The sequence below is a fragment of the Pseudorca crassidens genome, chromosome 12 (genome assembly GCF_039906515.1).
Source record: "Pseudorca crassidens isolate mPseCra1 chromosome 12, mPseCra1.hap1, whole genome shotgun sequence".
Taxonomy (NCBI): domain Eukaryota; kingdom Metazoa; phylum Chordata; class Mammalia; order Artiodactyla; family Delphinidae; genus Pseudorca; species Pseudorca crassidens.
The window spans coordinates 52,519,116-52,534,719 of record NC_090307.1 but is presented as its reverse complement, the minus strand read 5'-3'; the positions used below and the strand labels follow the sequence as shown (position 1 = coordinate 52,534,719).

General features: G+C 34.7%; 1 protein-coding gene and 1 long non-coding RNA gene across 18 annotated transcripts in view; one reads left to right on the top strand and one right to left on the bottom strand.

Annotated features, from left to right (window-relative positions):
• The window catches only part of LOC137203415 (uncharacterized), a 685,692-nt gene that overhangs the window by 515,461 nt on the left and 154,627 nt on the right, over positions 1-15,604 (bottom strand). The window contains exon 6 of one of the 9 annotated variants that reach the window (XR_010933097.1): positions 890-3,201. The exons of the other annotated variants lie outside the window; for them this stretch is intronic. This is a non-coding gene — a long non-coding RNA (uncharacterized lncRNA). Of the gene's footprint in view, positions 1-889; positions 3,202-15,604 lie in introns of those variants that run through there. 9 annotated transcript variants of the gene reach the window in all.
• The window catches only part of RBBP8 (RB binding protein 8, endonuclease), an 80,964-nt gene that overhangs the window by 11,749 nt on the left and 53,611 nt on the right, over positions 1-15,604 (top strand). For 8 of the 9 annotated variants that reach the window (XM_067699530.1, XM_067699525.1, XM_067699524.1 and 5 more), the window contains 2 exons: positions 2,611-2,653; positions 7,300-7,395. Coding sequence is in view for 7 of the 9 variants with exons in the window: in XM_067699525.1 (XP_067555626.1) it covers positions 2,611-2,653; positions 7,300-7,395 (139 nt within the window). In the remaining 2 variants the exon portion in view is untranslated. Of the gene's footprint in view, positions 1-2,610; positions 2,654-7,299; positions 7,396-8,398; positions 8,474-15,604 lie in introns of all 9 variants that reach the window. The other variant, XM_067699531.1, reaches the window with a different exon arrangement.

The following is a 15,604-nucleotide window of genomic DNA, read 5'->3' as shown; positions in this document are numbered from 1 at the left end:
ATAATAATTTACATTTTAACAGTATTCCAACTCTTAGGGTAAATATTTTTCCATATTTTTTTTTTTTAGCTTTTCATTTTGAGCTTATTGTAGATTCACACTGTAGTATATACCCTTTACCCAGTTCACCCCAGTGGTAACATCTTGTATAACTATAGTATAATAACACAACTTAGAAATTGACATTGATACAATCTATCAATCTTATTTAGATTCTGCTACTTTTACATGCCCTCATTTGTGTGTGTGTTTTAATTCACTAACGTGTAGATCCCTGGATTACCAAGGGTCCCTAATGCTAAGTCCCCAACCACCTTCCTCCCACCCCAACCCCTCCAGCTCCTGGCCACCCATAATCTGTTCTCCAGCTCTATAATTTTGTCATTTTAAGAATGTTATGTATGTGGAATCACATAGGGTGTACTTTTGGGGTTGGCTTTTTTTTTTTCCAACTCAGCATAATTCCCTTGTAGTCCATCCAGGTTGTTGCATATTTTAATACTTCTTTCCTTTTTATTGCTGAGTAGTACATGTGGTACAAGGATGTACTGCAGTTTTGTTTCGTTTTGTTTTTTTTAACAGTTCACTCACTGAAGGATATTTGGGTTGTTTCTGTTTTGGGCTGTTATGAATAAAGCTGCTGTGAACATTTGATTACAGGTTTATTCATAACATTTTATTTATTCAAATTATAGGCCATAGAAATGAGGGTAAATGTATCATATCAGTTGGACATTTCCTAGAGGTGAAATTTGAGATATGGCGCAAAAGTATAACTAAAAAATTCTCCAGGGCCTTTATTTTTCCATAATAACTGGATTTCCTGGCATTAAATCCTTACCTCTTGGGCAGTAAGAAAAGGTGACTTCCCCATTAGTATCTGTATGACTTTTTTTTTTTTTTTTAAACATCTTTATTGGGGTATAATTGCTTTACAATGGTGTGTTAGTTTCTGCTTTATAACAAAGTGAATCAGTCATACATAAACATATGTTCCCATATGTCTTCCCTCTTGTGTATGACTTTTAATTTCATCCCTAGTCAGCACCAAGGAGGGGGAGATTGTGGAGAAATGTATAGGTCTGTTTTCTAAAACTCTTACTTAGCTAAATAATGTTGTTCAGACAGATAATAAAAAATCCTGTTCTTAGAAGTGACAAATTTATTAATGTTTCTACACAAATTATATGGAAAGATTTTCTAAATGTATAACTTACTAGAATCCATAAACTACCAAAAACAGTCAATGTTTAATTTTTCAGAAATTAGTTAACTAATAACCATTTATTGGGGATTAACTATGCCCCAAATAAAAGAAATTCTTAAGTAGATATAGAATTTTAAAACTTTCTAGGCACTGTTTTTAAAAGTGAATATAATATCCACAAGTGGGAAAATTGTAGAATAGTAAAAAAATTGGTTTAGGAATCTGAAAATGTAAACACAGAAGTTTTTCCCCCCTTTTAATAATCACATTGCAGAAAATAGCATAGACAAAATAGAGAACCAAATAGTTTAGTGTTGCTAAATAGACTTATTCTTTTTTACTTAATGATTTTAATAGCTGTGTATTATTCTGTCTAGTGGTTACATCATATTTTACTTAAACTCGTCCCTATTTTAAGCATTTTATATTTCAATACATTGTTTAATATTCTTTGTGACTATGAGTTTCTCTATAGTTTGGATTATTTAGGTTAGAATCCAAGATGTGGGATATTGATGAAAAAGAGTCCTGTTATATATCTCTAGCTTGCTTTCCAAAAGAATTGTGCTAATTTATAATACCTTCTGCAAAGCATGGCAGTGTAGTTTTACAACACTTTTATCAACACTGGGTATTATAATTTTTATAATTTTGCTAAGTAATTTTTTGGGTTTGGATTTATATTGCTAGTGGTGTTGGATATATTTTCATGTTTGTTTAATGGCTGTTTTTCTCCTTTTAATTATTGTTTCTGAGACTGAGGAATGTCACTCTTATTTTGTTCATATCCTTTCTTGCAGTCTCAATGCTCATCAGCCTGCTTTCTTAACAGTAATTACCCAAGTCCCATAGGCAGTGGTCTTCTATTTTGTATTGGACTCAATTAAAATTAAAAATACATATAACACATGTAATACATATCTTGAGCTAAAAACAGTACTGCCTTATGTTAAGTACTTTTTTGTAAGCAGTTGTGTTCCTAGTCCCGGACTTCCTGACACAATCTGTTTTAATCCCAGAAGATTTGAGCCTACATAAGCACTATTGCTGTTATCAAAATACATAGGCTATGCCAGAACATAAACCTTCATTTATAGTGAACTTCTAATTATATGCTTGCCCATGCTATTGGGAAGTAACCCACTTTAGGTGGAGAAAATTTCATTCTATTTGGCTGTCATACAATAGACTAAGAGCAATAATGTTGCAAATACTCTTTTGTGACCTAAGGGTGCAAGTGAGGGAAATACACTTTTCAAACTAATGGGACCTGGCTCATTGTTCAGAGGCCAGGCTCAAGTAACTTAATAGTGTAGCATTAGATTCATAAAGAAACTTAGATTAACTGCTTTTGAAACGATAAAATGTATAAATAAAATACTGAGGATTTTTTTCTTTTTCAGGTTTACAAGTAAAAGTAACCAAACTGAAAAAGGAACGAATTTTGTAAGTATCAGCATATATAACACTGATGTCCTATTTATAAAGTAATTGATATTGATGTCCTATTTGAATTCAGTGTTTTATTTATAAGGAAGTTAGCTTTACTTAGTGTGGACCTTGTGTAGTTGACAGCAAGTTATTCAAAATTCTAAAGGAAAAAGAATAATTTTGAGTATAATCTTAGTTAATATTTGCATATATTTATATTTTAACATAATTTTAATATGTGTATAATCTTTTTCCTTAAAATATTTATTAAGATGGAAACTGATCTATAAATCATTTTGATCTGTTAATGGCATTTTTTTCTCAACTATGATTGATACCTGGAATTTAAGATACTACAAGATGGGGAGCAGAATAAGTCTGGGATTTCTAACTCATATAAGAAATGGGAACTAAATGGATATTCTGAGACCCCTTTTAACTAATTTGAAATTACTAGCAGTTCCCCTGAATTGTTTTGGTTATTAAGCCCAGAATCAGATCTGATTTTCTAAGTCAGGAGCAGATTTTACTCGCAGTTCTTTAGACCTTCCGCATTCAGGAATCTGAAACAGATGGCATAATAGAATGTTATTACTCATAACAAAAATTAATATCATTGTGACTAATAATAATTGCATTTGCTTTACAGTATATACCAATAGGTCTCAGTTCCTTCATATTCTAAAGCTTCCAAGACTGTAACCAGAAGCTGGAGTTACCAACCACTCATCAAAACACACCTCACTATTTTTGCTATTATAATCTGAAAATAGAAATTGTGAAGTTTTCCATTACACCTGTAAAGTCATGTTTGGAAGATGACCTAGATACAGAAATGAGAAATCATAAATTTTTAAAACAGTTTTTTTGAAGAATAATTTTAGGATTCTTAATTACTGACACTTTTAAATGCTTTGCATGTTGAAAATGTACCTGTTCCTACCTTAAAGGTGTCATTTTAAACATTTAAATTTAGGATGTATATCTTATTAGTTTATCATATTTTCTTACTGTGAGACCAAAAAAACACCAGAAGGGACTTTTATGGTAAAGAAGATGTATTCTTTCACATAGAAGGCCCAAAGTAGGGAGATTCTAGGACTGGTTATCACTTACTTCTGTCTTTCTTCTCTGCCATCTTTAGTGTTCAGACTTGCCCTGTTAGTCTTGATTCACTTCAGTATGTCAAGCTGGCCGTCATCATTCTAGTTATCACTTGCACAACATCTTTGTGTCCTTTTATTTTTACTAATTATAAAGATTTGTCAGAAGCAGCCCCCAGCAGACTTCCTCTAACTCATTGACAATGTTCATTCCTAAATAATAACTGGCAAAGAGAATTGAATTAACATGATTGGCTGACACTAATTATGACACTACTTTATATGTATTCCAGGATTAAGTGAATAAGTAAGTATATTGTTGATAAGGAGACTTTTCCTCAGTGGTGAAATTGTTTTTGAGTGGTTTGAGATTAAACATTATGAAATACACTTATTCTATTGTTTTCATCTTCACCTTTGCTTATAGCCCAGCTAGTGATGGTGGCTACAAGCATTGTTAATCAGAAGATGAGTATGTACTATCAGTGACTTGGTATGCTGATTTAACACATACTACACTAAATAGCTAATTACTGTTTGTTGGAGTTATTCTACAAGTCTCCTCTTTTATATATAATAATACTGTATAGGAATTCTTGTTCCCTCTTACCATTATAATACCCAAAGTGTAATATTTTGGAGTTGATCAGTAGTTAGACAGTGAGCTCTTTATATTGTACCTTGGTTCAGTGTTGGTAAATGACCTTATAAATCCTAGATTAACAACCATTGATTAGAATGACATCCTTTAGAATCAAAATGTTGGTCAGTTTTTAGAAACATTGTGTTTGCTATTTGATTTTATATTTTAAACTACATTCACTAAATGTTTTTGAAGGAATTTAGTTTTATTAAAAATGGATCCTTCTTGTAGACCTAGTAATTTTACTTTCTAAAATGTTACTATTTTAAATGATAGATTTATAGCTGTAGAATAGTATTTCCTCTTAGCTAGAATCAGAATCATTTTCCTGCAGATTGAATGATTAGGCATAGTTAGAAATGATCTAGGGCCTTCCTGGTGATCCAGTGGTTAAGAATCCGCCTTCCAATGTGGGGGACGCAGGTTCGATCCCTGGTCAGGGAACTAAGATCCCACATGCCACGGGGCAACTAAGCTTGCGCACCACAGCTACTAAGCCCACACACCACAACTAGAGAGCCCACGTGCCACAACTAAGACCTGATGCAGCCAAAAACAATAAAAATAAATTTAAAAATTTTTTTAAAAGATCTAGATTTGGGCTTCCCTCGTGGCGCAGTGGTTGAGAGTCCGCCTGCCGATGCAGGGGACACGGGTTCGTGCCCCTGTCCGGGAAGATCCCACATGCCGCGGAGCGGCTGGGCCCGTGAGCCATGACCGCTGAGCCTGCGCGTCCGGAGCCTGTGCTCCGCAACGGGAGAGGCCACAACAGTGAGAGGCCTGCATACCACAAAAAAAAAAAAAAAAAAAGATCTAGATTTGCTTATAACAAATGTACTTTTTTTTAACTGAGACTTTTTATCCCAAATGTATTTCTCCATACCTCTCCATACCTCCATACCACATGAAAAACCTTTAATTCGTAAATGACTGTTGAATATTACTTTATCAAAAATCACCTAAAACATTTCTGAATCTTAAAGAGTGGAAACACAGCTGGTTGTTCAGTAGGTGATAATAATGGTTTACTTCACTGTATAGTTCTCAGTCATTTGATCCTCTTAGCAACCTTTTAATATATATTGTAATTACTCTGTACCTGCCTACCTTAGGTAGCTTGGGGTTACACATTTTGGAAGCATGGGTAAGTAACTAAATCCCCTGAGTAATCAGAGAATTAAAGGGATGCTTTATTTTGTAGAAGGATAAGTCATTGCATTGTGGGACCAAGAACTCAGATTTGCCTGTATGACCATAACTCTCCTTTCCAAGTATATTTTATGATAGACAGTCAGGGTACAGTAACAGGATGTCTGGTCTCCATATTGTTAGAACAGCTTTATTTGTGAGGTATCTCAGTCCTAGGGATTCCCACCTGGAAGAAGCAATTAGAAAAGAAATCAGTAACTGTACTATATTTGTCTATCACTTAATTGCTTCAGACTTGTGTTTTGATGATAGTTGTCTCTGCACATGACTAATGCTCCTCTTTTACACAGATTCATTTACAAAATTACACATGTATCAATAGAAATGTTGACTGTTGAATACTTCCAAAATAGGATCAGTGAAAACCTAGTGCTGCTTCTGAATTAAATACATTTTCTAGAAGTATTAGAAAATTTTTTTATTATTAGCTTCAGCTATCTATTACTTCCAAAATTTCATATATATATATACATATGCTACCAGAACAATATTTGTTGTATAGCAGGAGGCCATTCTTAGATGTATTGGCTTTTCATTCAATATCAAATATTCAATCAGTATATAAGAAGTACCCTCGTATTGGTATCTGACATTTTGACTTAGTTGTTTTGCTCGTCTGTTTTGTTGCCAGTGATATTACATTCTACGTTTCAGCAATTTTGACACAGTCATTTGGACATCTCCTTTTTCTGGCAGACTGGTTTGTCTCCTTTATTTGATTTGATATTTCAGACCCTTGAGAGGGCTGGGAGAAGATATTTGAACCACGGTGTTATCCTATATTTTCAGATTCCAGATGACACAGAGAATCCTGATTCAATTTCTAATGGGTTTTCATAGAATTAAAATATATGCATACTTTATATATGTGATTGTTTGAAGTATAATGATGGAGAGGTAAAATATGGCACAACCTTGGAAGGTAACCAGGTAGTTTACTAGAAGAAAATTTTAGGTGTCTTTCTTTTTTCCTGACTAAAATCAAAATGGTAAATACTTAAATAGAACTTACTGTGTGCCAGTACTGTTCTGTATGCTGTATATTCATTAGTACTTAGTCCTTGCAAATGTCTCATGAAGTAGATACTACTAATGTATCCACATTTTTTGAGGCACAGAGAGTTTAGGTTACTTGCACCAGCTCACACAGCTGGTACGTGACAGCTGAGATTCAAACCTAGGCTTCAGGATGTAGGGTTTGTGTACTTCTACTTCACAGTAAACCCTGGCTTAAAAGTAATACCAGGTAAAAGTTTAAGCAACACAAAAATTAGTAAAATAGAAAGTACAAATCCCTCATAATTGGAATAGGAATGATATGAGTGGAGTTACCTATTTACATTATTGAATGTAGATAAAATAATTAAAAAAACAGTAAGTGTACATTTTAATAGCAATTTTGACAATGTTGAGTCAGTGGTGGCATCAGAATTTACTCCTTCATCTGTGTTCCAGCATTGTATAATGAATACCTGGTGCTTAGGAAGATACTTCTGTAGAACATACAAATACTGCAGAGCAAATTCTAGTATAATTTGAACTCTGATTAACAAGATATTCAAACCTCACCTTCTAAATTGTTTGTTTTGATATAACGAATTCATAATATGTAAGTGGTGAGATCATGCTTTGGAGTTCTTAATGACAGAATAGTCTTGTTAGAGTATTTTTCCATTAAAAAAAATGACTTACTTCTTGACTTTTAGAGATGCACAGAGACTAGAAGAATTCTTCACCAAAAATCAACAGCTGAGAGAGCAACAGAAAGTTCTTCATGAAACCATTAAAGTTTTAGAAGATCGGTGAGTCTGGTTCTTGGGTCTTCTTGTGTAAGAGGTGATTTCCCTCTTAGTAGAGAGTATACATTGGTTTTCATTTGTAATCAGTTCTGAGACTTAAAGTGATCTTTTTTCCAACTCTATGTCAACTTTGGATAAATATTTTATGAAATTAAAACAAACTTACAGGTTTGCTTTTTCATTAATTACAGCAATCACATCAATTTACCCTTTAAATGACGTTTCTTTATCTGGTATTTGTTGTAGGACAAGCTCAAGAGTAGCAGTGTTCTAATGCATTTGATGCTTTCATTCCATTTTTACTTCTAAATAGGTGGAAACTGCTTCACAATTCTCTTCCTGTCTTCTTTTTTTTTAGTTTATTTATTTTATTTGTTTATCTTGGGCTGTGTTGGGTCTTTTTTGCTGCGCGCAGACTTTGTCTAGTTGTGGCAAGCAGGTGCTACTGTTAGTTGTGGTGCACAGGCTTCTCGTTGCAGTGGCTTCTCTTGTGGCAGAGCATGGGCTCTAGGCACGCGGGCTTCAGTAGTTGGAGCACGCGGACTCAGTATTCGTGGCTCACAGGCTCTAGAGCGCAGGCTTAGCTGCTCTGCGGCATGTGGGATCCTCCCGGACCAGGGCTCGAACCCGCATCCCCTGCATTGGCAGGCGGATTCTTAACCACTACACCACTAGGGAAGCCCTATTCCTGTCTTATTTTCTTACTCCTGCCACTCTCTTTTCTTCCTTGCATATTTCTCCACTTTCAAGCATTCTAGGGATTCTTTTTACTGAGTATTCCCAAGATAATGCCTATTACTTCACCTCATGTACAGACTTTTTTCTTTCCCACTCCTTTGAGGTTAACACTCTACATTAGAAAAGGCTTTCAGATTTTGCTGTTTTCCCTTGTCTGAACTGTAAGTGCTATTTAGGAACTTGAACTATTTATAGCAAACTATGTTTCTTGCTTTTTTTATTTATAGTTAATATTTTTCCATTATTTTCATTTTTGTATATGTTACAGGAAGGCTGGTGGTTTGAATTCGCCACTCTGTCTTAGTGGTGGAATAATCTAATATTCTGCATGATGCAAACTAAAGTTGAGTACTCTTCCTTCCATGACTGCTATCTCAGTGGATGCACATTTACTGGAATAGGCAGCCTATTGTGGGAAAAGGCTCCATATGCTTTGGAATCATAGATATGAATCTGAATTCCAACTTCACACTATCTTCTTAATTGAATTCAACAATTAATAGTTGAGTACTTACTACGTTCCAGGTGTTGTTCTAGGGGCTAGGAATACTATCCTTAGTATGTCATGGAGCTGATACTTAATTTTCAAAGATTGGGAGTGGGCCTGCAAATAAGATGATTTCAGATTACAAGAGCTGAAGAAGAAATACAAATGAATTATGTAATTGAGTGACTACAAGCATTGGGAAGTGAAGGGCTACTGATGGATGTCAGGGATGACCTTTCTGAGGAGGTGCCATTAGAACTGAGACCTGAGTGATACAAAAAAGAGCCATCACTTGAAGAACTGAAGATAAGAAGAGGACAAATGCAAAAGCCTATGGTGGAAATAGATTTTGAAATATTTGAGGAGTAGGGCATCCACTGTGATTCTAAATGAGTAAGAGGATGAATGATAGATAATATTGGAAAGGTGGGAAGTAACTAAATTCTGTAGGGACATCAGAAAATTTGGATTTTAATTGCATTGGGAAGCCATTGGAGGGTTTAAGCAGGGGAATGCCAAAGGGATACGAGCAGGTACTGACAGCATCTGTTATATCCAAATGTAGATGTCGAGTAGGTAGTTGCATATGTGAGTCTGGAACTAACGGGAGAGGTTAGAGCTAGAGAAACAAATTTGAAAATCATCAGCTGTATAGAAACAGCATTTAAAATCTTGGGACTTGATAAGATCTCCTAAGGACATCTTTAAAAGTATAGGAAAAGAATAGAAGAGGGCTCAGGGCTGAATCCTTGGACATACTAACTAAGGTTTAATGAAGAATAAGGACCAGCCAGCAAAAAAGATTGAGAAAGGAATTAGCAGAGTAGGAGAAAAACCAAGAACATATGGCGTGACACTAATAATACCTTCTTCACAGGGCTGTTTTGAACGTTAAATGAGGTAATGCAAGTAAAAATACATAATGGAAGCTTAAAAAGACTTACAATATCCCTCCTGTTTGGTGAATATGATTCCAACCTCTAGTGCTCTAGTCTGTACACACAGCCAGACTAGTCCCTCTCTCAAGCTGAGATATCTGGAAACTAGAAAGCCATCTGTCCGTCTCACTCTTCCCTAGTCCAGGATCAAAGAGGAAATCATCAATTACTCTTCCTTCAGTGTGGTGCAGCATTTCCTTCTATTTTCTCTGGATATGTAGTACAAGATTGAGCAGGAAGGGTGGAGAGCATATCTTTCTCAGCCTTTAACTCTCCATTGATTGAAGCACTTCCTTCTCTTACTTCACCATATTTTTTCTCTCATCTCTACTGCTCCACTACTTGCTACAAGCGATGAGGTTCTTCCTTCCATATAATAATGGTAGTAATGGCAAGAGATTAGGAACTTTCTTTCTGTTCAGTGATTCCCAAGGATAGAAAATTTTAAGTCTTGAGTTCTCTAAGAAAGCAAACATCAAGATGACATTAGATATTCAAGAGATTTTGGGAGGAAACACACCTGTAAGGTAAGTGAAGAAGGAGCTGGAGGAGACTGAGAGAGTTGTGAGATGTCCATGCATCTAACCCTTTTGAAAAAGAGAGAAAAAGGAAGGTCTTAGACTGCACTGCAGTTTTAAGAAAGCTTTGGCAAGGCCAGTGGGGAGTTCTGGAGCCATGGTATCCCTGCTCTACTCATTCATTGGCTGGCTTCTCACTGTGGGATGCCTGGTATGTTCACCTGTTTGGCGGGTGAAGGATTTCAGAGCACAACAGCTGGAGCCGGTGATTTTACTTCCCACAATAGGAGATACGTTTTCATGGTTGCCACACTCAAAGACTGATTGTGTTCATTTCCAGCATTCTTTCTGTTCAGTTGATCATTAGCAAGTTGTTTAGGACTCAGTACACTGAAAAAAAATCACAAGGTAAGGTTTTCATTATGTTTCACACGAAGTGGCTTAATACAGTGCGCTCTCCATTTCATCCCCAAGATACAGTGTTCTTCATCTTAGCTCTTGAAGACACTCCTTTCTAATATCTTCAGAACATTTCTTCACTTTATGATTTAAAGTTTTGGCTGTTCTTTTATTCTTTGCATCTTGTGCTTCTCTTCTTAAGTGAATTTTTCTTCTCCAGGCTCATTCTGAGAAGAAATGTTAGTGGATGTGTGCCCCTACCCTTCCCATTGAAGTATTTTCTAAATTACCATCCTTTATTCGGTTAATATATTTAATTGTTAAAATTATCATTTTTATTCTGCAGTTTTTAAAATCTAGATTTTCTTTTTACCATCTATTTTCACTAATTTCAGGTGGATGTCACACTTCTGTGCTGTTTCTTACCCTAAATGTTCTCTTGCCTTTCATTCTGTTCACCTTTACATTTTTAGGTAGGTGGGCCTATAATTCATTACATGGTATTAATCTGGGGGTGGGACAAGGAGTGTAGCTCATTTCTTTATTCACGTGCTTTTTCTTTCCTTTCTTTAAATCTGAAATTTCCTTCTGGGATTACTTTAAGATTTGTCCCTCATTTTTTGAAGCTTCATTTAATGAAACCAAGAACAATGTAGATCTAATCATTTTTTTAATGTAGGATCTGCTAGTTGTGAGGGCTCACGTTATACCCATCCTTCCAGCACTTAATCTTTACCTTAACACTGTGCGGTAGATGGTAAATCTGTTTTACAAATGAGGAAACTATGCTGACAAAGAGTTAAGAAACTTTCCCAGGATCACATAGTTAATGGATAATTAGGTTAAATTTGCCCCTCAAACTTCCCAATTTCTACTGTTTGACGATGCCTTGTCTGTGTGTTGTCTTAATTTTATAAACGTTTAAATGAATACAACTTAACTGATTATCTCAAAGTATTTATGCTTGATATAAAGTTACCAAAACAAGTACTCTGAAATATTAAGTCTTCAACATTATCTAGTCTTATTTTTTTGGAGGGTTGTTTTGCTTGGTTTTGGTTATTTTTCTTTTAAATTGCTACTAACTAAATCCTGCCTTTTAAATGTCAAAGTAGGTAACGTTTAGTAAAGTTCTGCCTTACTTAAAATTTTACCTTAATTTTGTCATATGTAAAAATGATAATCCTAGAGCAAGCTTTAAATATCTATAAAAATTAATGTTTTGCTGAGACCTTTTAAAAGCAACATACATTGTGTTAAAATTTCTAAATGGTAATTCTGCAACTTGCTGTTTACCCTTCATAAGTTGAAGCGTTTCTTATTTCTTATGCTCACATTATGAAAACATCAGATGTTTAGATGAAAGGAATTATTCGGTAAAGATAAATTAGATAATAAAAAGTTCTAATTTAATGTGGCTTGTTTGTGTTTTACTAGTACTGTTATTACATTACTATTTACAGGAACCATTTACAGGTTCCCTCAAGAAACTAAAGTATTTCCTTAATCTAAGGAACAGTCACTGTACTGGATAGAAGGCATTTAAAAAAGAAAAATCTGAACAAAGCAGTTAAACCATAGTTGTCTGATAGATTTTAATATTTTAAAAGCATTTTTGTCAATATTAGGAAACTCATATTTCAACTGTTGTTAAAAGGGAAAATTGGTACTCATAATCAGAGGATTTGTGGTTCTTTATTTTTGAAATACTGACCAAATGTCTTCTTTTGTCTTGCTAACTCTTCTTACTTATGGATTTGAATTTAAATGTATTCTTCAGGAGACCTTCCCAGACTTCCTAGACTCGACTTAGTTGTGCTCTGTGGTTTCATAGTACCATGTATTTCCACTTTAATGTTGTGAATCATACTTTATTGTAATTACTTTTTATTGTCTTTCTTTTTTTAGTACACTGTAAATTCTTTTAAAGAAGTGACATTATCTTGGCCACTGTTGTATTTTAGCACTTACAGTACTCACTGTAGGTGTTTAGTAAAACCCTTTTGAATGAAAATGAGTAAGTTTGAGGAAATCTGTTTAGGGTATAGCAAACAGTTGAGCATACTTGTTTATCTGGTAAGTTTTAACTGAAAACTGAAATCTTTTCTTTCTTCATCTCCGTGAACAGGCTGGAATATAACTCAGAATGCATGATACTTTCAGCCCTTACAAGTAGAATTACTCTTCTTTCCCATTTACCTGTTTATAGCTACTGAAATTGCATTCTCCTGTGAAATTGAGGCTGTTTTTTCTTTCTCTGACAGCAGCAGTTGAAGATAGGCAAGAGGAAAACAGTAGAATCCTGCTGATGGAATAGGAGCTAGCCTGTTTTCTCACATTCATTTAAATTTAAGCTAGGATCAGTGAACAATCAAGAGTTGACTCTTTTTCACAGGTATTATCAAGAGTGGCAGTTAACTGGAGAAAACTAGATGTAATAAACAAGTTAGGGAATATTGTTTCATTTTATAACTGTTTGTACCAGTGGCATTTTTAAACTTGGAAACTAAGGGTTTCAAGAGGTTGTCTAACATGATATCTTATGACATTTTAATATATCAGTTGATTTCTTGGAAACAATAAGGTGTTCAGTTTTCAATGACAAAGTGGTAGGGTGACATTTGAATACTTAATTAGGATTGATTAATGCCATTTAACTCCTTCAGTGTTTTTCAGTGACCTTTCAGTGTCAGTGCTCTTTTTGGCCTCTCTAGCTTAGTAGTTCTGTGTATAAATTATTTACCACAATCAGGTCAACTATTTGAATGTTTATTGCATGAATCTCAAGCTATTAATTTGAATAGATCTTAAAAGAGAAATATAAAAGTGAAATGTGAAGTATTTTAAACCAATAGTTAAAACTGAGTTTCTTTTTATAACAGTTTAACAATGTCTTGGTTTTGGAATAGTTTAGAGAGAACTTTATTCTTATTTCCTTTGGAATTTTAAAGGCATAAATAGATTTTACTATTAGCTTTGGAAATGCTTGAAAGTCTGAAAACATTAAGTGTTACAGCAGAAAGATAAGAAGGTGTACGTCCTTAGTACCTCAGTTCTCAAAAAAATTTTATGTAAAGTTTACTAGAATATATTTCTGTTAAGTTAAAATGCTATGACGAGGCTTCCCTGGTGGCACAGTGGTTGAGAGTCCGCCTGCCGATGCAGGGGACACGGGTTCGTGCCCCGGTCCGGGAGGATCCCACGTGCTGTGGAGTGGCTGGGCCCGTGAGCCATGGCCACTGAGCCTGCACGTCCGGGGCCTGTGCTCCGCAATGGGAGAGGCCACAACAGTGAGAGGGCCATGTACCGCAAAAAAAAAAAAAAAAATGCTATGAAGAAAAAGGAGTATAACGTACTATTTAGCTGATTTTACGTTTTTCCTTTTATAATTTTTATTCAAGTAATACATGTACATTACAAAGTTGTATAGTTATCATCAACCAATAGTTTCCTGTTCCACTCTTTCCCACCCATGCCTGTCCCAGGTTTTAGTTCTCCAAAGTTCTAAATGATGTGTTTTCACTTCACTTGATTTATCAACTTGAGACAATAGTTGTTTACTTCTTGCTATGAAGAGGAATAATTTTTCCCTCCCTCACCTATTTTTGAAGTTATTTTAGTGCTGTTTTCTTTTTGGACCTTAATACATACATTTATGCAGATATACATATTTACATAAAGATATTTTAGAGAGAGAGGTCTGAACAGTCTCCCTGAACTCACCTCTGTATCACAGGAGGATACTGATGCTTTCACCCTTACCTGCATCACTCTTCCTCTCTTGCTACCTTCTGCCTTGTGTTAGCTGAACCAATAAATATTGACAAAGTTGATAGTTGCTATGTTCTTTTCTGTTACCAGATTTCAGTCCCTTGTATTTTGTTTACAAGTTGATTGTAGAAGTTGGAAAATAATGAACAATGTTTATTTATTGACTATTCAGTGCTGAGCCAGGATTCATTTCTTTCTCTATAGATCCATTGTCATGATCCCTGTGCCACTCAAGGAGAGTGTTTCTAATGTCCAGGTCAAATAGATTCTTTTCTACTCTGTCCCAAATCAGTTGCTCAAGTCACCCTATAACTGTATTATGATAACGACGTACTTGTATAAGTTTGCTTTTTTTTTTTAGAATTTCTAACTACCTTTTTTCTTACTGAGATTAGAAATGTTTTCCTCATCGTGTCATTAATATTATTTAATGCCTGTTATTCTATTTGATTATAATCTTTTTTGTTCTTTTTCTTGAAGACATACTTTTTGGGCTGAAAAACTTTCTTTACTAATTTGGACCATTTACTTTCTAGGCTGTCCTACAACAGCAATTCTGGAATTTCTCTCACTGGATCCCTACATTAATTCCATTACTTCTTTCAACTCATGTTAGTCAACAAATATTTATGGAGCTCCTGTCTTGTGCCAGGCACAGACCTTGAAGATATACTAGTATACATTGTTGGAAAAATGTGGGCCTGTTTTTCCTTTTTTTTTTTTTTCCCTTATAGCTCACCCACAAGTAACTGCTTAAAAATGCACAGGAAGTAAATTTTCAAAGAGTCTTGCATATCTGAGAAAATGTTTTTATTTTACTATTGCATTTAGATGGTATATTGACTGGATATAAAATTCTAGCTTGAAAATAGTTTTCCCTCAAAACTTTGAAGACATTTTCTCATTGTCTGTGAGCATCCAAAGCTGTCATTCTAATGTTCATTCCTTTATAGGTAATAGATTGTTTTCCCTTTCTGGAATGTAAGATCTTTTTATCCTAGTTCTGAATTTCATAATTGTGTGTGTGTGTGTGTGTGTGTGTTTCCTTCATTGTGCTGTCCAGTCATCCTGTTAACTTGAAGACTAGTATCTCTTAAGATACTATTTTTGTCTATTATTTCCTCTCTCCATTTTTATAGGTTCTTTCTTTCTGGAGCACTTCTTAGTCATAAACTGATCCTTTACAATCTTTTGTCTTGTTTTTGTTACTTGTTTTTTTCCATGTTCTGGGAGATTTCTTCTATTTTACTCTCCAACCCTATTATTGAAGCTATTTTGGTAATCACATGTTTAGTATCCAAGAACTTTTTATTGTTTGTTGATCATTTATATGTACGTGTGTGTACGTGTACCCTTTTCTT